The sequence below is a fragment of the Sciurus carolinensis genome, chromosome 5, assembly GCF_902686445.1.
Source record: "Sciurus carolinensis chromosome 5, mSciCar1.2, whole genome shotgun sequence".
NCBI lineage: Eukaryota > Metazoa > Chordata > Mammalia > Rodentia > Sciuridae > Sciurus > Sciurus carolinensis.
The window spans coordinates 40,319,816-40,343,479 of NC_062217.1; the positions used below are offsets into that span (position 1 = coordinate 40,319,816).

Below are 23,664 nucleotides of genomic sequence, written 5' to 3' on the forward strand. Positions count from 1 at the left end.
TCCATTGCACAGATATGGATTATACAAATTAGTAACACAAGTTATTTCTTAAACTCCAAACATTTTCTAAAATATTATTACAGCAGATGTCTAGGATAGTAAAACATCAAGGTGGAAATCATACTCTAAATAGTTAAATGCAACATTGAAAATACTGTACATTTTAATTAAAGGAAAATTAAAATGTGTGCTCAAATGCTCTAACGACCTAGGCAGCAGGGCAACTAACAACTACAAATAAGTCACTGTGGTCCATTTTAATGTATGCACATATATGATTATTCTTCAGATAACCCCTCCTCTTGAAAATGCATAATTAAAACATAAAAATCCAGACAAATGATTTCAAGAAATTTTAATTCATCCTAATACTAAGATCGGTGGTGAAGTGCAGTAGTATCTATGACTTCATACAATTACTAATTCAAATATAAAAGACTCCACACTTAGAAAGAAGAAAAGATTTTTTTAAAGGTAATGGTTTTAATTGAATTCATGAGATGAAAAGATAGTGAAGCCCTGTTTGCTACTTACATGAAAGAAGATTTTAAAAAATAATCACTGCACAAAATACAAAGGGTGGGGTTATGCTGTGGTATTAAATTTTTCTTCATGTTCTTCTTGACTGTTCAAGAACAAATTAAAGTTTCCACGGCAAATTTGTTTTCAAAATGCCGAATTGTGACACAATCACTGGCTTCACGTTTCTGAATACCTGTTTGGGAGGGAAAAGTTTTTGAATTTTGGTTCTTTAGTGATAAATACATTAATCTTCATAGTTATATTTTAGACATAAAAATATTTTACTATATTCCATAAACTTCTAAAGTTTTGCTTACATTGCAGAAAATAATTTTTCTCCCTTTTCTCAACTAAGCATCTCACAGATCATAGCAACGATAATAATGACTTAGAGATTGCTTACAAATTTTTGAACCTGAAGTTTTGGAAATGTTTATATCTTGAGTATGGTATTATTTGCATGACCATGGAGGTATTTGTGGAAACTGAGAAAAGTACAATAAAAAAGAAAAATGTTGGTATGTATTTTGTATGTATCAGTTTGTATGAATCAGTTTGACTTAAAAAAAATTATGAACCTACCTACAAAGAACAAATACAAAAATTATGAACCAAGATAATTTTTAAATATAAGGAATCAAGTGGTAGGTTTCAGATGACTCATCAGCCTCAAGGTGAGAGAACAGTATTATTAAAAGTGCTAATAAAAAGCCAGGAAAGCACTTTTACTGGGTGACACAATTCCAAAGAAATCATACCACAGTGCATTTAAATGGCACTTCTTACTTTCTATAGTGCTGTCACAGGTACTCTCATTTTACTTTTACAATGGAAAGGAAATAGGGACATACTGTTTCCTTATTTTTCAGGTGAGAAAACAAAGGTTAAGTGATTCAGCAAAGTTACGTGAGTTGGATCAAAGCTCTAAATTCCTCACTCTTGTTCTTTTCTAACTAAACTATGATTATCTTCACTCTGATCTAAAAGACAAACAGCTTGCTTATGATCCAGAACTCTGAGAATACAAGCGAAGATCTGATCTGAGGAGACCTTTTACATAAGACCCATTTCAGAATGGCTGAGCTACAGACTGAAAGTCAGACTGGGCAACTATGTGGAAAATGAGACACATGTTTTTCAAGGCAATGTCATTTCAAACTGACCTGTTTTTTCTATCTGCAAAGGGTGTATTTAAATTAAGATGATTCTATGAATCTGGAAATATTATACAGTAACACAATATAATTTTATTTTCACATTCATGGCAAGTATATTGATAATAATGACCAGGCTTCATCTAAATCATTTAACATAATGAAGTGGCATAATGGAATTTTCTGCCAGTGTTTTTCATGTTAATAAGCATTACCTTTAATAGTTTCTCTGCGTTGCAGTTTGTAAGTTTCCTTGTCATGACACAGTCGATAAATAAAGAAACCCAAGTGATCAATGTTTTCAATGCGATCAGTAATAACCATGTGTTCATGAATCAGGTATGACTGTGGCAGATAGGTTCCAGCCTACATTTAGAAAATAACATATTACAAGAAAATCTCAAAATATACATTGAACAAACTAGAAAAAGGATACAATTCTTAAGAGATTTTAGTAGTACATAGGGATTAACAAACTACTAACCATTCACTATATATATATATTTATATATATATATGCACACACACACACACACACACATATGTATATACATATACATACACACACACACACAGAGTTTTGGGGTTTTTTTGTTTTTAAGATAGGGCCTTAGTATGTTACCCAGGCTAACCTCAAAATCTTGAGATCAAGTGTCCTCCTGCCTTATACTCCCGAATAGCTGGGACCATAGGTGAATGCTACTATGCCCAGTTATAAATAAGAGTTTTGTTGGAATACAGTCATACCTATTTGTTTACATACTGTCTACGGCATCAGAATTAAGTAGTTGGCTAATACTTTCTGGTCCTTTAGGAAAACTTAAATTATATTTTAATTTCAGAATATAAAACATTCAAAAATAAAAGAAGAAAAAAGCTATGAGTCTGAGTAGTACTTTGTAAAACTCTTGGTTATATTCTGGTAGGATGGGCTCCTACAGGGTTAATTTTGAAGCAGAGACTTCCAAGACAATGTAACAATATTATTAATGAAAATATTAAACATTTATACCTTGATGTTAATAAGTAACTCCAACAGGTTTCTGGGTGGCATAACAATGGAAGTGTTCAGAGGGATCACATAGCATTTATCCAGGTTAAGATCTAAATAAGCAGTGAGTTTCTGGGAAGAAAAAGATACATTTTAGTTAGATGAACATCTGTAAGACAGTCAGCAACTAGATTTTAAGACTAACTGTACCAATAAAATGGGTTGACTATTTTTTTATTTTTCAAAAAAAATTTTTTAGATGTTGATACCTTATTTTATTCATTTATTTATGTGTAGTGCTGAGAATCAAACCCAGTACACCTCACACATGCTAGGCAAGCACTCTACCACTAAACCACAACCCCAGCCCAAATGGGTTGAGTTTAGAATGTATAAATCACCTATATTTCAACAATTTAGGAATTTGGTGAGATAGGAAAGTAGGAATGAGGGAGGAAAAATTATTGCTAGTAAATAAAATTCTTATAATAAGTAATAACAATACCTATTAAAATAAATTACAAATACCCATCATTGGATTGGGAGATTTGGTTCCCTTCACTTATAAGCAATACCCCTTTCCCTCTCTCCTATGTATCTGAAATACTAGTCCCATCCTTAGGAAACTGCAAAAACAACCTCTTAAATGATTTTATCTTCTGTGGTTCAGATGAGAAAGCCCACTCGAGAAAGCCCATTTCAAAAAATAGTTTTGAGTTAATGAATGAACCCTACAATACTGAAATTTCTAAGAACTCAGTGAGTGTTAGCTCTTATTTACTAATTACTTTGGCTAAGGTTTTTATCTTGAAGTAATTTTTCAAAACAGTTCATATGAAATGTTTGCAAAATTAACTTCAGTGATACATGTCAATGTTCAAAACGACAAGCTTATACAGTGACATCGAAAGGACAGGCAGTAAGAGAAGTTCTGAATCTGAATCTTGGTTTGAGGAAGAAAATTCTTGGGACAAAAGTATTGGGGAAATTGAAATGTAAACTATATGTTAAATATGCTGTATTATCATGTTAATTTTCTTAGACGTGATAATGACATTGTGGTTATGTGGAACAACATCCTTTTTCTTAAGAGGGAACAGATAAGTATTTAGAGGTAAAGAATCAAATGAGAGGAAAATAAAGATGAAGCAAATATAGCAAAATATTGGAGCCCGACTAGAAGATTTGGGTATCACTTCAACTCTTTCCCATTGCATAAAAATGTTGAAAAGTAGGGGGGAAATGGAGAATGAGAACTTAAGAAAAAGATTAACAAATTAATAATTTCTGAAAATGCTACAAAGAAGTGGGAACACAAATTACATCCTAAGAAAAATATGGGAGTAAGAAAAAACAATAGTAATTTGCCAGCAAATGTAGAACAGCCATGAAGTGGGCTTTCACAATAGATAAGGCAAGGAAAGAAAGGCAAGAAATGAGAAGACCAGGTCCCCAGGGGTCTGCTTCAGATAAAGCAGAGAAACCCAATTCCATTTTAAAAATAAAAAACACTAAAGAGAAAATACAGCAGATACTGAAATTAAAACTACAAAAAGCATAAATTAAAGAAACTGCATTCTTTTTACAATTCTGAACCCTGGGCTCACCTTGTTAAAGTCATGAACAATGTTGGCAGGATCACTATCTGCAAATTCTGGGACAGGCACACTGATGAATTCAACCTCATCTTCTTCAAAGATCTTAATATTTTCTTCAATTGTCTGGTAGCGAGCAGCTGGGGCATCTGCAGAAGGCTCATTTAGGATGACATCATCTTTGATGTACTTTATTCCACAGTAGTACACGTCATCTGGCTATAGAGAGTTTAAACACTCATTTCAGAAATTCAGCATGAGACAGATTTTTAAATGTAAGCATTACTTAAGCTGCCACCTCTATCTAAATAGCATTTTGCTTGCAAACTCTTACTTTTAGATGACAACTCAGACAGTTTAATTACAGAGTTAACTTGTTCTTTAAGATCAGGTTCTGAAGTAATATTAAAAAATGGCTTCAGAAGAGGAAAAGCAGCTGATTTTCCCTTTACTTTTTGTGGTAGATAAAAACAGAATGTAAGAACAATTATTCATCTAGTGACAAGTTAAGTCTGAAGAAACATGCAGGCCTACTTCTAACTGCAGGCACTGTTTTTCATAAAAGAATATATGCAGGAACGAGTAACTTTTTTCCTGAAAGAACATACTTTTGATGTAGCTTCATTATTAAATAATTTTTCCTTTCAATGATAATTTTCTGAAGTTTACACCTAAGTACACATAAATCTGACTTTTCCTTAAACTACATCATAATTAAGTGAAAAACATATTTCAGTAAATCTTTATAACTGTCTTACATTTAAATGTAAGCATTACTGAAGTTCCAACCTCTATCTAAATAGCATTTTTCTTGCAACCTCTTACATTTAGATGATAAATAAACCATAATATATATACTTCATGTGTGTGTATGTTGGGGGTGGTGTACAGTACACATATATACAATAAAGACTAGAGAAATATCAACAAAATGTTTTGGCACTAAATGTTATCTCTGGACAGTAGAAATGCAAATGATCTTTATCTGTAGCACATGTATTTCTTGTAAAAAAAAATCATATTTAAAAATGACTAGTAGGCTGGGGTTGTAGCTCAGTGGTAGAGCACTTGCCTAGCATGTGTGAGGCATTGGATTCGATTCTTAGCATCCCATATAAATCAATAAATAGAGGTTCATCAACAACTAAAAAATTTTTTTTAAAATGACTAGCATTTCAGTAATGTCTATCAACTTGCCATCATCTTGAATAATACAGAAAATCAGCATGAAATTTATACATTCTATATTTCAAAATTAAAATTTTAAAGTGAACTAGTTTTCAACTGTCTCTCCAAATTCTGAAACATTAAAATATCTGAAATAGTCATAAAAACTTTAAAGTAAATTTCCTATAGTAAAATTCCTACAGGGGGAAAAAACCCTACTGAATGATTGCCTAGAAAAATATACCACAAAAGAAGTCATAATTAATTGGGAGAAAAAGAAAACCTATGTCTCAATTCACTGGAATTACTATTAAACACTCTAACTTATAAGCAACTTTTACCCTAAGTTACTACATTATCACTGCTGCAGTTATCCTACTTTTTAAACAAATCAATGAGTCAAGAAGAGGCATACAGACGTGCTGCCAGTGTGCTCTGGGCTCAAGAGTAAATGGTTATTGTGGGAGTAAACCAAAGTGGCTATCAAGTAACAGTCCGTCAACAAGACAATATTTGTGGCTAATGGATTTATTCAATTGGCAATTCATAGTACTATACCTTTTAGCCATTACTTATAGTAGTAAAATGAAGGGGAGTCAATTTTGAAAAATTATCTAATAGTCCAAACTAAAGAGTCATTTAAACTCTTTACCATCTCAAAATACTGCTACTCTCACTACAGTGACTGTGTATGTAATGGGTGTGGCAAACATGATTAGGAGATTTTTAAATACAGCTTTAGAACAGGACCACTGTTCTGGTTCAAAGTCACAGATTGCAAAAAGTATTTTTTAAAACTTACTTGAAGTGCGAAATATTTGTACAGATAAGCTCCTCCAAGAATGACACCTGCTAGCATAAATGCTAGTCCAAAGCACATGCACCAACACCAGGCTCTTCTCTGGCCAACTGGTACCACATCATCTGGATCCTAAAATATAAAATGGACAGTCAATATCTCTCTTTGAGCAGAATCACAAAAGGCTCAGGAATGAAAAAACCTTAAGGATTATTGTTTCAATGAATGAAGACATAAAGACCAAAGGAGTTACACCCCTGATCAAAATCAACCCAGGAAAAATAATTGGTAGTAATAATAACCCCAATGCCTTCTCATCTGGGAGACATTGGTACTTAGGGAGAATTAAGCCTTCTAACTTTCAATACCACAACTGCTAAACATGTCTAAAGCAAAGATACACTCTATAATTTCTATTTTCCATGCACAACTTTTGATCATCTACTGTCTTAAAATTTAGAAAAGGTTACAACTTTGTCTTGCAATATGATATTAAGTTTCATTTATTACACAGATCTAGGGAATTCCTTTATCAGATCATTCTTAAAATTATGCATTAGCCTGCTATAAGTAGTTCATATTTCATACAAGGCATAAAACCATTCCTAATTCATCCATAAGAAAAAGTTAACAGGAAAATGAGAAAGGACAGAACTGATAATATGATGCTAAAATTCTTTAAACAATTAGAATCTCAAAGAGCACAAAGTTTCTTAGAAATAACCTTAGAATTCCTGTTTGTTCTACCCTAAACACCAGTTTGCTTAAGTTCTTCATTTTATTTAAATTCAAAGTAGCAGAAAAATAAAGACCAGTTATTAATTAAAAAACCAATTCAATAATAAAAACTAAAACCCAATATAGAGTACATTAATGGACAAAGTAGACTTAACCTAAGCCTATATAATAACATAAATAAATTAGACAGAAAAACTGTATGAACGATGAATAAAAATAATGTGAGTTTATCAAACCAAGAAAATATGTGGGTTATATGTTTTCAACTTCAAGATGAGGAATTTTATCTTGATTTTATTAGGAAAAATCTAATCCCAAATGTTACAGGAACCAAGAGCAAGAGTAATAGTGTGCTAAAGTTAAAAGAACAGCAGGGAGTTACTAGGTATTATGATAAATCTTGAATAAAGTATGTTTTGCCTGAGCCTCAGTCTGATACAAATATCTAGGGAGATAGGAAATTGTTCCTAACATAATTTCAGGGCAGAAGCAGGGTGGGGGATGGGCATGACAGATGGAAATAAGTCATTTCTAACATTTGGTATCAGCTGCTGAGACAGTCAAATGTATGAACACACCCACCCTATCTGCCAGGTTTTCCTCTTTTAATAGCACATAAATAGACAAAGACCCTAGGCAGACACCTATAAAATTATACACAGTCTTAACAGTCAAGTTTTCAAGTTTTTTGATAAATCATTTTAACTGTTCAACAAACAATTTTGAGAAAAAACTGTAAATGTCTACCAAATGCCAAGAGCTATCAATGGGCACTGGGAATACAGCCTCTGCCAAGGAAGAGACCAATTGGATCAGTCAGAGAATAGATACATATACAACTGTAGAGAATATAAATATGATATGGGCACAGAGAACACATAAGGGATGAGTTTGGGAAGATTTCCTGGGGAGAAAATACTTGGGTGGAATGCTAAAGGATAAATATTCATAACCAAGGCAGAAGAGAGCTAAAGGAAATTATATGTAAGACAAAAGGGATGAATAAAATCACAGAGACAGAAAGCACATTTCCAAGGACTATGTGGTAATATATTTGGAATACTCAATATGATAGGGAGGAGTCAAGACATGAGGATTGAAGTAACTGGAGAAGATCACAAAGGGTCATTACAGATCATGGTATGAAGTTGAATTCTCATATTATTAAAAAGCCACTTTTCAGAATTAGAATAAAAGAAAAAAATAGCAAATTCTTGAAAAAGCATATTTATAAAATACTTCGATTGTCCATAGATCATTTAAGCACCTCGAGAATGTGAAATATGGCTTATGAATGAAGAAATAAACAGTTTTTGAATAACCAAATTATGGACCCAAAGGCTATGCACCATAGTCAGAAGCTTCATAAAAAAGCTACCAAGTTTTCAAAGTCTATGTAATTTCTTTTTCCCCTCTCTACATTCCTAGTACTCACTTATGTTCACATATAGATCTTCTCTCTTCCTAATATGCTATAAGGTTCTTAGGAATATCAGTTTACATTCATTTGGTATTGCTGGTAACACAAAACTAAGTATAGCACTTAGTAGGCATGCAGGTATTTGATGAGTGAACAAAACTTAGATATTGGAAAAAAAAAAGAGCTTTGGCTACTAAACTTTTTATGATTTACAAAAGTTACATCAGCAACTAACAAGACAGGAGAGAGCAGCATCATAATTCATGATTCACAACAAACTGGCTAAGTAGCAAAAACAGTAGCCTTACTTAAGCCCAGTTCAACATTTATTAAAGATCTGTTATGTGTAATGTACTGTGCTAGATGCTGTGGGAAATTCAAATGGGATTAAGACATGCCTCATACCATGAGCATTTATGGTCAAAATTAACACTATGTGTGACAGACAAATGTCTCATAATTTGAGTCATGAAAAATGGATTAAAATACAGTCAAGATTTAAAAGTGTTCTCTAGTGATTAAATTATAACATTTCGAAGAGTAAGCTTTACTTGAGGAAAAACCCTTGACTATCTTAAAATATATAGAAAATGCATTTTGACAAAATTCAACTTCCATTCATAATAAAATTCCTTTGTAAACTAGAAGAAGTAAAATTTTTGAACTTTAATGAAAATCTACAGCAAACCTCACACTTATGGGTAAAATTTGACTTATATAATACCTTTTCAAGTCAGGAGTACAGAGATTCCCATTAAAATTGATTGTTTCCTTTCAACATTTTACTAGAGATCCTAGTAGGCAAACAAGAACAGGAACAATAGGTACAGGATTAGAAAAAGAAAAAAACTGTCGTTATTTATAAATAATCTTTGTATAAAATCTGAGAAAGTCAAATTATTCAAAGCTAATCAGCAAGACTGCTAAAAACTCAAATATCCAAAATTCACTCAAAGATGTGTACATGAATATTCAAAACAGTCCCAGGGGCTGTAGCTCAGTGATAGAACAGTTGCCTCAAATGTGAGGCACTGGGCTCAATCCTCAGTACCACATTAAAAAAAATATATGTATATTGTGTCCATTTACAATTTAAAAAAAAGTTTAAAAAAAAATAATCCCAAACAAAAACCCAAAATATCTGTCAACTAATAAATGGACAAATTGTGATATATTCACACTACGAAACAGAGAGCAATAAAAAGGAATAAAATTAACACACCCCCACAGCTGAATCTCAAAAACATGATAAGTGAAAGAAGTCCAACACAAAAGACTATTGTATGAAATTCTAGAAAAGGCAAAAATATTGTGACAAAATGCTGCTTGGTGGCAGCACAGTGAGGGGCTGGAAAAACTGTCTATACAGAAGCATGAGAAACATTTTAGGGTGATGGAAAGATTTTCTATTTTGACCTTTGCAGTGGACCCAAGATTTTATACTGCTACCATAAACTCCAACTATACAAATAAAATGGATAAGTTGTACTGCATGTAAATTATAATTCAACATGGAAGGTGGGGAAAACAGTAACCGAGTTCCTACATACCAGGAAACAAAAGAAAGTCTAATAATACCAAGTGTTGTGGAAAGCACTGAATAAAGGGAATTTGAGAATTTTCACGCTGCTGACAGGAGTTGGTACTACTACTCTGGAGAACAAATTGGCACTAACTAACAAAATTAAAGCTTCATTTATCTTAGGCCCTAAGAATTCCAATCCTAGGGGATAAAACCTTAGATAAACTTCTGTAGTGAATAAAGATGTCCAACAATGTTTACTGCATAACTGTCAATAACAAAAAAACTAGGGCTGGGGATATAGCTCAGTTGGTAGCATCTTCCCTCATAAGCACAAGGCCCTGGGTTCAATCCCCAGCACGGCAAAAAAAAAAAACTGAAAATCTAAAATATAAAGTGTTATAAATGTATAATATGGTTAAAAAGAATCAACCAGCTCTGTTGATTTTTAGACAAATCTAAGAAACATAATAATGAACTAAAAAAACCAGGCAAGTCATACAATATATAAGTACATATTTAAGTATACTAAGTATGATATTTAAGACTTTAAAACCAAAATATACCATAGGCTCTCTGTTTTCATATACTTGGAATATGTCATAATTAAGAACAATTTTTAAAAATCACTAAGAAGCAGGAGCTTCTTCACTGGGGTATATAACTTTACCTGGCCTAATTTAATAGAAGTCACCTAGGTATTTCCTCCCCCTGTACTATAATAAAACTGGTACACCTTAAATTGTGCTTACAAGGTAACGGAACTCCCACAGGTGCTGTACCATTACCATCTCATTAATCTTCCTGAAACCTCAAGATTTTAGCCCAGTTTATAAATGAAGACACTGAAGTACACGCTGGCCTATAAATAATAGCAGATATAGAAACGGCAGATACACAAAGTCAGGGCTTTCAAAGTGTTTCATTGCAGCACCATACTAATTTCTTATTCAAATAAATCTTTTTGGTTGACAAAGTAGAAGTAGCCAATTATATCTTAAAATGAAAGATATAAATTGTGTTCTGTTGCTTCAGTTAGTTAAGAATCAGGTCATCTCAATTAATTCCCTAAGAAGCTTCAGTAAATGTGCTTCAATTATAAATTTAACTCAAATAAAATGTAAGTTTTTTCCCAATAATTTTTTATTCTATTCTAACAAATCACTTCACATCCTCAGGCACTTCTATTTGAACCTTTTTTATATGTGAATGAAGCTTGTAAGAGACATTTTCAAAGTTCTCAGATGTGCTATTTTACACTATCAAAACAAAACAGCAAAGCTATATACTAAAGAGGAAAATATATCTTAGGTTTAAAAACTGAGAGACAGAAACACATAAGTAATGATATAAAAACACTTAAAATATAAAAATAAAACAAACATGGAAAAGAACCAACATAATTTACTCAGAATATCATGGGTTACTGAATCTTCAAAAGTAAAAAAAAAATTTTTTTTGATAAGAAACATTTCAAAACATGTTGGGGTAACACAGGTTAATAAAGGTATACACAGGTCATCTACCCATGATGTGTTGTTTGGACTATATGTGTTTTCCAAAACAGAATTCGCTACCAATATTTTAAAAACCTGGTTATTCACATTTAAAAAAACATTCTTGTATTCTCAACTCCTCTCTCAACATTTTTCTTCCTGCTTGAAAATCAAAAGTTCTTTTCTACAATGTTGCTTGATTTTGAACCCCGATCTTCATTTTCAGCTATGACTGAGTTGGCTCCTTCTGTACACTTATAGAATAAAACAACTTAAACTATTTCTCCATATAAAAGACTTTGAGTTCGGGGTTTTAGAGGCTGGTATGTTCTACTAACCTTACTTCTACTTAGATTACTTTCTTCAGTATGGAAGTATCAAAAAGACATGATCTAGTGATCTCTCCATCATCAATAGCCTTAATTACCAAATATATCTGCTATATGTAAAACAAAATCTCTAGCTAATTAAGTTAACAATCTAAAAAGATACCAAATATATGTTTGCATTTTTTTTCTTACCCACTTAAGTCAGCATCTGAACTTTGCTTCCTAATTTGCCTTCTCAAATACGACTGCTATTGTCTTAACTGGCATTATGAAATCCACATGGAAAAGATTGTTTGACACAAACAGGAAGTTTTCCAAGTGATTGGGACTATATACTTAGAAAGAGAAAGCTGTCTTAATATTTCACAAAGGTCTCTGACCTTTTCAGTACAGGCTTTTGTTTAGCGAAGTTAATTAACATTGAGTCAAAATTGGTAATTACACTAACATGTTATGATCAATAATGTTAGCCCCTTAATTCTGCATTTGGAATGGGTGAAGTTTAAAAAAAAAAAGGGGAGAACATTTTCAAACTATAATGTCTACAAGTTAACATTTTTTATTAACATATCCTACAAAGTATAATCAGCAATAGAGGAAGAAAATAAAACCAAAAAGCTATTGCATAATGTCTAACTCTTGTGAGAAATCTATGGAAGCTGATTCAAATTATTAGCACCACAGAAAATTAGCACAGGCCTAGGTAAAGAAAAATAGGTCAGAAAAAAAAAAAAGTCAGGCAGGCTATAAAAGTCAATATCTAGGGCTGGATCGTAACTTAATCACATGTGTATCATTAGTGACCAGCAGAGTAGTGGCACAAAGTAAAACGTTGCTATATGAATACCTTAAAATCTATCCTTTTTTCTACAGTAGAAAAGATGACCATCATTTCTATGCGGTATTTATTCAATCTATGAACAGAACTATACTAGCAAGAATAGTTTATGAAGTGAATTTTTTAGCAGACTTTCAAATTCATATTGATGAGTTGAAAGGGATTAGAATAGCAAAAAGAAAGCCTAGACCAGCACAAACCAGCAGATGTTTGTAAACAACAATATTATATGCAAAAGTTATTTATTGTGAATGATAGCCTTTACCAGGAAAAGCTAAATTAGTTAAGATAGATTTTTTTCCTACCACTGGCTGAATTACATTGGGATACTGTTCCTGTGTCAACTGTCTTCCTAAAAATTTCAAGCATGATAGGAATGTTCTCCTCCTACATAATTCATTATAAAATTGTCAAGATTGAAAAGGATAAAAGCAAACCTGTTTTGGAATCACTTTTTGTATAAATGTTGGACTTTAATGTCATTCAAGATAAATATTACATATTCATATTCAAATATGGTAATTCCATTTGAAATGCAGAACAGAAAACTTGGCAAGAGAGGGGATGGGGAGTATTTATTTATGATAATGTTGGAAATTCAACCCAGGGCCTCATGAGTCTACCACTGAACTACATCCCCAGCCCACATAAAATCATATAATAATTTAAATATGGACAGTTACATATTATCTTTTACCCAAGTACGAAATTTCAAAAGTTATACAAAACGATTAACTAGGAAAAAGAACTTACAGTTCATGGGTATCTGTTTCTCTATAATTAGCAGGTGAGAAATGCTTTGACCCTAGGGCTCAGTGAAATTATTTACTTGCTTCCGTACTTTCAGTCTCTTGTGAAAGCAGTTACAGATATTTAAGCAGGTCGTGATTAATTTGCTATATACTACTTACATAACTGGTAGGTCTTTCCTAGCTACACTATGTGCTTCTGGAAGGCTGGGCTGTTCAGTCTGACCATGGAATAGTTGCTTCTGAAGGTGATCAGTATTTATCAGAGAGAGAAAAAAATCCCTTATGAAGTACCATGAAAAGTCAGTTATTCCAACACATCATTTTACAGATAAACCTATCAAGGCCCAGGGGAGTTAAGTAAAATTTTGTGTAACATTAAAATATCTGGAGTTAATAAGGTTCATCATCTGACTCCACAAGCAACTTAAAGAAAGAAACACATGGAGCTAGGTCTGCATCTGACTAGATAGCTTAGATAAATTAACTTGGGCAATAAATGAAGTGAAACAATGTCACATTTGAACAATACAGACCCAACCAGAAACAACAAAGCTTGAGTTTCTACAGATTTCTGCTATTTTAATAGGCTTATCGAAACAGAGTCACACTCATAGTAAGCACTGCATGTGTTAACTATTATAACAACAGCATTTTTTTTACATATTGACAAAATCAATAAGATTTTTTTTTTTTTATTGTTCATATTACAAAGGATAGTAACAAAGTACTAAAATCATTTACACCTGAAGCAAAAACAATAAAGAAATACTCAGGCACATCAATATATACACATCTCAAATTAAAAAGGGAAGATTACAAAAATGAAACTCAAGTATAGAGTAATAAAGCAATAAAGCAAACTCAAAGTTGGCAGAGTGGTTTGAAAGAGCATTGTCACTTTGAAGAGGGAAAATAGAAGATGCACCCTCTAACTTTCTAGGTCATCCTTTTGGATCTTAAATTAGTGCTAATAATAATTCAGATAGATTCTATTATTATTCATTATTAATTATCATTAAGTCCATTTTTTAATAAAAATGCTCTAATTAATCTTTTAAAAATCATCAAGACAGCTGAGTTGGAAGTCCAGTATTGGTTTTCAGTTAAATGCTTGCTTTAGCTTCCTCCTGAAAGTCCAGTGAAATACTAGTAAAGGAATAAACAGATGAAAACGTAGCCACTGAGAATGGAAATGAATGACAATAGATATTGTTAATTAAGTTCAAAAGCTGAAAGCATCAGGAAAAATCTCAAAGCATAAGGAGAAAATCTCAAGCTTCTAGAGGAGATGGGCAGTGGTGGGGTGGAGTACTGTACAAAGAACTAGGAAACAGAATGGCATTAGATAAGAAGACAGTGAAGCAAATACTATCAAAATGCTGAGAAAATTACTGCTAACCTAGAATTTTATACCCAGATCAATCATCAATTGGGCAGGATAAAGGATTCTCAGACATGAAAGGCTTTAAAAATTTTTATCAGAGACACTTTTTCTCCAGATTTATAAAAATAAGACTGCAGATCCAAGATGGGTTGGAGGCAAAAGCAATTCTAGGATGATTATGATTCTCAAGACATCTATATAGCAATGTGTCCAGAGTAATCAGTTGAGACTGGAAGAATGAAGACAGGTAGGAACTCACCAAGAAAAATATGAAACTTGGTGAGGTACCTGGTGAGTCTAAAGACAATTCTACTGAATTCTAAGTATTTGAGGATAAACTGGCATTAAAAACATAGAGTATTAACTTCCAGCCTAAAATGTAGCTCAGTGGTAGAGCACTTGCCTAGAATATTAAATAACCTTCCCTCTAGCCCCCAAAATAATGATCAAATAAAAAAGTTTCATGTAAGAAAGTACAATAAAAGTGTATTATTCAGATATAATTGAGCAGAAATTGCTATAACTATATACCCAGAAAACTGATTACATGTGTAATACGTAAATACATAGAAAGGGCTAAATATTCACCTTCCATTTAGATATATCTATGGTTAATATCTAAAACCATAAAACAAAACAAAAAATAAAAACTATGAAAAAACAGTATAAGCAAGTATTTAAAGTAGCTGTTCAAATGAGGTCAAGGACCTTTGCGGTTGGGGTGGGGGTGGGGGTGTCCAAAAGGTCAAACTATTTCCATAATAAAACACTGACACTGTTTCACTTTCATTCTCACTGGTGTGCAGTGTTTTCCAGAAGCTAAACATGTGATCACAATAGAGCGCAGAAGTTGATGAGAATCCAGCTGTTCTCTATTGAGCTATTCATTAAAAAAACCTGTAAAAATGTAAAACAATGCTCTTAGTCTTTAAATCATTTTGGTTGCTTAGAAAATTTTATTATTCATAAGTGTTATTTATGTTAATATACTACAGGCTTATTATTATTTTAAATATTTTGTTTTAATTTCTAATACAGAAAATATCAAGATATATCTGCATAAGTAAAAAAAGATCTTTGAGATTCTGAAAAATTTTTAACATAAGGAGTTCTGAGATCAAAAGTTTGAGAACCAGTGATTTAGAGAAATGCACAGTTGAGATCACTACATATGGTTTGGGCAAGTTGTTTCCAGCACAAAGATGCTAGTCAGGGGGATCAGTGGGGTTTCTTAAATCTATCCAACTCTATTCACCAAAACCTCAGAAAGAACACTTTTTTCTAAATTTTCTCAAAAGCAGAATGTGGTCCAGTGGCCACCCTGGAAGCAGAATACAAGAAGAAGCTAAAGAGTAAACATGACTGCCTCTAATTAATTTGAGGGCTTAGAAATTAGAACAGAGATTGTCTCTGAGAAGAGAGGATAAACTGTAAAAGAGTATCAGGTACTCTGAATTGATGACAATGTTCTATCTTGATCGGGTGTTTATTTCAGGTATAATTTAAAATTATCTAACTGGACACTCAAGATCTGTACATTTGACTATGGATAATGATACTATGATTTTAAAAAATGTGTTCCTCTGAGATAGGACAGGACTATTTGCATTTTTAACTGTTACTTTGGTAAAACCCCAAATTAAATTTTAAAGAGTATATAAACACCTATTATGTAGGGAAGAAATAAAAAGTTCTAAATCCCAAGGGTTTTTATGTTGTAGGAAGGAATCCTTGACAATACTGCTTCCTGAATGGCACCCTCCATTCAGTTAGGACATTGGGTAAAAGGGAGAAATATCATTCATTTGATTTCTCCCCACCACTTAAAAATGTACAAAGCATTCCTACCTCACAGGCTATGGAAAAAAAGCATTAGACCACATTTGAGCACATGGACCATAACTTTCCAGCTGATTTTTACTTTAAAGAGATTGCAAAATGATGGTCCAATGCTTCTGGCTAACTTATTGCACGAATTCAAGTAAAAATCCTAATTTCTGGCTCATCATTGAAAACTGGAGGATTAAACTGGCACAGAAGCACATTATCTGTAATCCCAGCAACTTGGGACGTTGAGGATGACAGAGTGCAAATTCAAGGCCAGTCTAGGCTATTTCGCTGGATCCTGTCTCTCCACCTTTTTCTTTTTCCTTTCTTTCTGTCTTTTTTTTCTGGGTGTAGGGTGCAGTGCTGGGGATTGTACACAGAACCTTGCACATGCTAGGCAAGCACTCTATCACGGAGCTATACAGTCCCAGCCCAACATAAAAAATAAAAAGGGTCACGGAGTACCTGAGTTCCACTCCGGTACTGCAAACGAACTGGAGGATTGCAAAGCAAACAAATGAAGAAAAAGGTTGGAGGAGTATTGGGCTAAGTGTTGACTTCAGGGGCAGAATGCAGGCTTAGTGTGTGGGAGGCCCTGGGTTCAATCCTCAGCACCAAAAACAAAACAGTAAGAACCAGAAAATATAAAAACTGGAAGATTAGGTAACATTGGACCCAATTTTTAAAAATGTCCTAGTAGTAAAATAAAAGTAATAAAAAAATAAATGGAAGGAAAAAGTTATAAAATGTAAGATGAAAGACTAAAAATGATAATGCAGACCTAAACAAACTGTCTCTCAAAATTGTTTTTCCCAGCATAAAGATGAGGTCTTCTTTCACCTGTTGCAATGATTCCAGAGGTTTAATTAACAACACAATTTACTGTTTTTACTTTTTTTTTGTACTGGGAATTGAACCCAGGGGTGCTTTTTCACTGAGCAACATCCCCAGCCCTTCTTATTTTTATTTTTATTTTGAAACAGGATCTTGCTAAGTTGCTTAGGGTCCCAATAATTTGCTGAGGCTGGCTTTGGACTTGTGATCTTCCCGCCTCAGCCTCCTGAGCCCCAGGGATTCCAGGTGTGTGCCACCATGCACAGTTTTGGTTTTTACATTAAGTAATTTTAAATATAGTAATATAACACTATAATCAAATATAAACAGAGAAAAACATTTAGATTTAAGTTTTATCCTTAAACTTATTCTGAAAAAACAAATTTGATGTTTAAAAAGAATTTTGGCATTAAAAGTTAAACATTTAAGTATGCAACACCCACCAAAACTTCTTGTTTCTTCCTTGAAGTATGGAATTCAACTATGCCAAAAAGGTTTGTGCAAATATTTGAAATTTTCAAAGGATTAAATATCTAACACTATGCTTAGTAGTGTTAGAAGTTTTGTTTCCCAAATAAATTTCCAGGATATTTTACTTATAAGTGGTATTTATAAACTATGCAAATTTTATTTCAAAATTAGTATATGTGCTACCAAAGTGAGCATAAATTTTATTTCAACATTAATTTCTCATCATATTTATATTAGCTTTAAGTCATAAAATTACTTCTAGAAACTTATCATGATTAAAAGAAAAATATTAAGTAAAAAATCAGAATGTTCCTCTATCATAAATAGAAAGGGTAATTGTCTCATTTCTATAACTCAAGATTCAAATTTTTCTGTTTAGGATAAAGAGTTCATGTTCCCAAAATGGTGCAATTATAGAAATATGGCATAACCAATCAATCACAGAGCTTTAAAAATCTATAATTACTTAATCTTATTCATTCAATTGTTAACACTTATAAAATGAGATTATATTAATTTCCTTGAAGCTATTATGAATATGTCTCAACTACTGATTAAAGCGAATAATCACAATTAAATGGAGATTTTTAAAAATGATGGCCTTAGAGTCATATTTGTAAAATAATTTTCAGTTGTCTATTTGGTAGGACTTTCCCTGTTAAGCTTTCAGCAAAGAGAGGCTGGCAATAACTATCTTTATACAAAACACAAACTTATTTAAAGCACCATTTCATTGTCACTATTTTCTAGATCACTTAGACAAAAACCACCTCATTCACATTCAGAATAGTTAAATCCTTTAATAGACAGCAGTTATGGCCTGAAGTCCTTTGGTGGGAAAGTCCTTAAGCTCCAATAAAAAGTGACACATTTGCCAAAAAGTTCAAGAGAGTGAATTCATTTTGTCCTATTTGAAAAGATAAATTTTTCCCCCCTGGATCTCCCTTTACATGATATACAAAATAGTTCAAGCTTCAGTTAAATAGGAACTCAGAAAGAATTTCCTTTAGGGGGAAAAAAAATGGGCTTTTTCAGAGACATTCAAGTTGTCTGTGATAAAGAAAATGTCCCACAATTATAGATTGGTACATTTTTTGCTATGGACATTTCTACACAAGTCAAGTTTTAGCAATGCATAATAAGCATTTCCTAAATTCTAAATCATCTTAAATAAGCCTGTGCCATAAATGTGTTCAAGTCATTTCTGGTTAAAATAAATAAATAAAATATACTTCTATTCACATAAACCTCTTATATAGCTGAACTGAATTCCATGAAGTCTTACAGGCTGATTACACCAAGGATAGTACATGAGCTTGTCCAGCTGGGAAAACTACAATTCTGGGAGACCTTCTGGCAGGTATCTTGCCTCTAATGGCATGATATGCAATCTTACACACCCTCAACAGCAGCAGCGTCCAGTTGGGGATGGGTACCGGGAATGTAAACACAGGAGATTCTGCCAAGGCACTTGGGATACACAGAGGCAATTCATTTATCTCCCAGCACTAAATCATCACTTCAGATAGCCACATCATCCATGGTAACCAAAATGTAATGATTGTAAAGGTTTTACTGGCCAATGTTTGCAAACACAAAATTATATAACTAGGTAATGATGTGTATTTGGTTAAAGAGAATTAAGCTTCCAATTCCTTCTATAAAGATTAACACATTTCAGTCCTGATATGCATTTTATGATCCTCCCTCAACCCCCCAAGCCCATAAAACCCAGAAATCACTACCATAAACAATAGACCATATTAGGAAATCCTTCAGTCCTAATTGTGCATATAGGGAAAATCCGAAAGTATAAACAACTAGGGTCAAACAGCCATTTTGTGATGGGTAACTCAGAGCTTAGTTGTCTTTCACTTTCTCTCATGCTCCCTTCCTGCCCCATTTTCTCTCCTATTTATGCATTTTATTTCTCTTTCTTTTAAAGACATCTATGGACTTAAAGAGCAGGCAACATTCTGTATCAGCAAAATGGCTTGTGGGGATAATTAATGAAGCAAACACAAGCTTTTTCAGGGCCTGATATTGGGAAAGGTTTCATAAGCAGGCGTCGCAACAAAAGAGTTGTTGACAACTTGTCTGTTCTACAGTGAGGTAACCAAAAATGAGAATTTGCTTTATTACATAATTCCTTTATTCATCTCCTTTTTCTTCAGCCCACTGCTACTTAAGATGAGGGAGGAATGTAATATGTTAAGCATGGAAAAGAAGAAAGGGAACAGTCTAGTTAGAGTGAGGCAGTAGTTGTTATTTTTCACAATTAAAACAATTTAATTCTTGCCAAAATAAAATTATGCAATCCTAGCATCTCCACAGAATTTTAAAACTGGAAGAATCTTTACAGACCATCTGGTCCTACCCTATCTCACAGACAGGAAAACTAAAATTTAAGCCCAAGATCAAGCAGTTACATAATGACAAAACTGGGACTTCTGATTCAATACATTCGGTATTTTGATATCCTATATGCATATAATTTTCCAAGGTTCAAAGCTATAGACATAAAAATAAATGTATTGTTACCTATAACACAAAATGTGTTTATCATTTCAAATTCACTTTTTTTGTCACACAAAGCAAATTCTATAGATTATTTGCTGTTTTGATTCCTCTAAGAGCTTTATGACCACCAAGCCAGGTGGAGGAAGGTGAAAACAATTAACAGGGAAATTTAGGGGAAGAAAAAAAATGAGCTACTTGATTGAGATAATATAATCAATAGAAATAGCTGCTGGGATTAACAGCTACTGAAAAGACAAGACTGAAACCACAATAGAGCAATGAAATTGCTTCTGGAGGGTAGTTCTCCCCCTGCAGAGAGAAATACAGCAAAAGAGAGGAGCAGTGTAAAAGTATTGGAATGCATGTTATATAAGACAGCTGACTAGAGTGATCAGAATTCTTGTGGCATAAGTTAGTAGAATCTGCAGTTTAAAACCAAAACTCCAGATGATACTAGAGCAATTGGTCCTCAAGAGCACGTTCTGAAAAATACTGGTAAATAGATATTGTGGGCTAGGAGAGTTAAAAGGTTTTTAAAAATTCTTACTCGGAGTACTAGGCGTTAACTAGCCTCACTAGATCCTCTCAACCAACCAAGCAAAGGAAATGCCCCAGGCAAAATACATTAGGGCTAATTTGGTTCCCTGTCCAGGCAGTCAGACAAGGTGGTTGTCACACAGTCACCCCCAAGGAGCTAGAGAACATTATGTAATCACAGACTCAGCTCTAAGATGGAGAGATCAGAAGTTCTCTTTCAAATATCTGTCATTAAGTAAGGTCTTCCTTTATCTATTAAGTGACTGATTATAAGGATCCTACTTTTAATGTAGAAAAATCGTTTGTAACCCAATGAAGAAAAACATCTTTCAGCTTATAGGTGGAAAAAGAACTCTTTATTTTTGTATCTACCAGTTCATCTGTGACTAACGTGTTGGGTTATATAGAAAGAGTCTGGTCCTCACTACTAAGTCCCATTTTTCTTTGAAGATGGGGATCTGAGAAAATAAGAAATGAAAAACAAAGTACAGAGCTATAAATGGTTACTTTTAATAGCCTCAACAACCACAAAATTTAAGTTACGATGAATTTGTGAGAAAGTCTAAAAACTCAAAATAGGGTAACTAGTTCATAAAGAACAAAAATTGTTAAAAGTCAGAGTTAAGCTGCTCAGCAAATATAATTTTGATATTTGTCTAGTTTCAAATCTTCTTCACTACAGTGGAACAGAGAAAAGCTATATGAAATGACATCATCCAATGCTCTCTCCTCCTCTTTTTTTTAAATGGGAGGAGTTACATTTGTTTGTAGGATTTAAAAATTACATACATATATAATAGCATTACAAATATATCTCTGAGGTTGTTCTGACCGGGTACTTGACTATCAATATATTTTAGGTACAATTTTTATTAGATTAAAAAGAGCTAAGGTAATTTGCAAGTACAATTTTCCTCTGTGCATTCCAAACATTTTCTTTTAAGACCACGACTGCTTGCAATGGATTCAGGAAAACAATACTAATACCAAAACCAAAACCTTTAATCCTTTTAGGGAATCAGTTCACTGTTCCTATTTCAAGGCAAGGCAAGTCATTTAAAAACCAACCCGTCATTTCTGACTAGAACATTGCCAGAAAATAAGTACAGGCATATCCAGATTATCATTATATTCTCAAAAATTTTATAGTATATTAGTGGCCCATTTTTCAGTAGTAATTTTCATTAGACCATATAAAAATTCGTATTACTCATACTTGGCACACAAATGATTTAAGTCAAAACTAAAATTACCCTACTAAGGCTTGAAGAGTACTAACGAAAATTAAGCTAAGCAACCTAACTTCTACAGTTAATTTCTACCGTACTTAATTTTGCAGCCTAAAGAGGATCTAGAAGGAAGAGGCAACTTCTGAGAATACTAAATTCATATTTAAACCACTAAAAGTTAATAACGGCTCCACTCGTGATTTTTACTTAGGGCTGAAGAGGTATCTTATAAAACGAAGGAAGATTTTTAAGGAGTTGGAGGCAAATTTTTTGCTTTCACTTCGCACCAGGAGCTCTCATAAAGACGCTGATAAAATATTTAAATGTCAACTGCTGATTTTACACTAACATCCACATAGTCATTACTGACCTTTACCTGGAATATAGTTTTAATTATTCAACCCAGAACCTACTCCTAGCCGACTAGCGCCTCGCCCCCTCCTCCAGACCCCACAGTGAAGTTCACCTGCCAACACCGAAAAGCCATGGAAAAGGAAAGTAAAGGAGAAAACGCTTTTAAAATTAAGACGCTTGCAGTTGCTGGACTTAGTCCAAGTGCTGTTCAGCCTGGAAACGAAAGTAGGAAACAACAGAGGTTTAGGCTTGGAATGATGTCAGCCATTTTAGGAGCATTATTTATACTGGGAAGGGGAAGTGCCAAACTCGGTGGTGCTTGTTTTGCCTGTCGCTGCCGGTCCCAGGTGGAGCCGGCCAGCTCCCGGCCCCGCGCACATCGCAGGACCGCACGAGCGACTGGGGACGCGCGCAGCCCCGGGACCCTGCGGTGGGCGCCGCGGGCTGCACACGCACCTCTGTACAAAGAAGGAGCCGCGGCCGCACGGCGGGGGGAGCGCGGGCTCGCCCGGGGCCCCCCATCCCGCGCAGCTGCCCCGCCGGGCCCAGCCCCCGCTCCCCGACCTCCCCGGGCTCGGACCTTGCAGTCCACCGCGACGGCGTCGGGGGGAATGATGAGCGCCTCCTCGCCGCTCTTGGGATCGTCCTTCTTGGCCTCCTTCTGGGCCAGAGCCGAGTTGAACGTCACCTTCACCATGGTGCGGCCTGGGGCGCCCTGGGCGCGCGGCTACGGGATGGAGGCGCGGGCAGCGGGCTCCCGGCTGCGGCTGCAGCCTCCTCGGCCGGGCTGCGGGCGCGACTCAGCGGCAGCTGACAAAGCTCCCGCGGCGGTGCAGCGGCTGAAGCGGCGACTACCTCAGCTCTCGCAGCCTCCCAGCTCTGGCGCGGGGGCGGGCGGGGCCTGAGGTCGGAGGGGCGGAGCTGGCTGCCGGAGGGGCGGGGCCTGGGGACGGGGGCGGGGCCGACCGCTGCGCCAGACCCTGCCCAGGCCCCCAAGCCGCGCGCGGAACCCGACTCGTCTCGGTGGGTGGGTGCACTTGGGTGAGGGCTGGTGGTTTCTCTGGGTCGCCTGGATTTTCCGGTTCTGATTTCACTTTCAACCAGTTTACCTCCGGGTCCAATGTTGCAGGTTGGTGGCAAAATCGGGTGAACTTTGTGGTTCGCCGCACACAATGAGTTAACCTC

The 23,664-nt window shown here is 34.6% G+C and overlaps 1 protein-coding gene across 1 annotated transcript; it reads right to left on the reverse strand.

The window, feature by feature from the left end:
• Positions 1 to 340: 340 nt before the first annotated feature.
• Itm2b (integral membrane protein 2B) lies at positions 341 to 23,328 on the reverse strand. Its single transcript, XM_047553466.1, has 6 exons — positions 23,060 to 23,328; positions 6,232 to 6,360; positions 4,275 to 4,481; positions 2,689 to 2,799; positions 1,892 to 2,042; positions 341 to 715 (listed from the first exon to the last, which is right to left on the reverse strand). The coding sequence occupies exons 1-6, from the start codon at positions 23,174 to 23,176 to the stop codon at positions 630 to 632; spliced, it is 801 nt and encodes a 266-aa protein (XP_047409422.1). The 5' UTR covers positions 23,177 to 23,328; the 3' UTR covers positions 341 to 629.
• Positions 23,329 to 23,664: the final 336 nt, after the last annotated feature.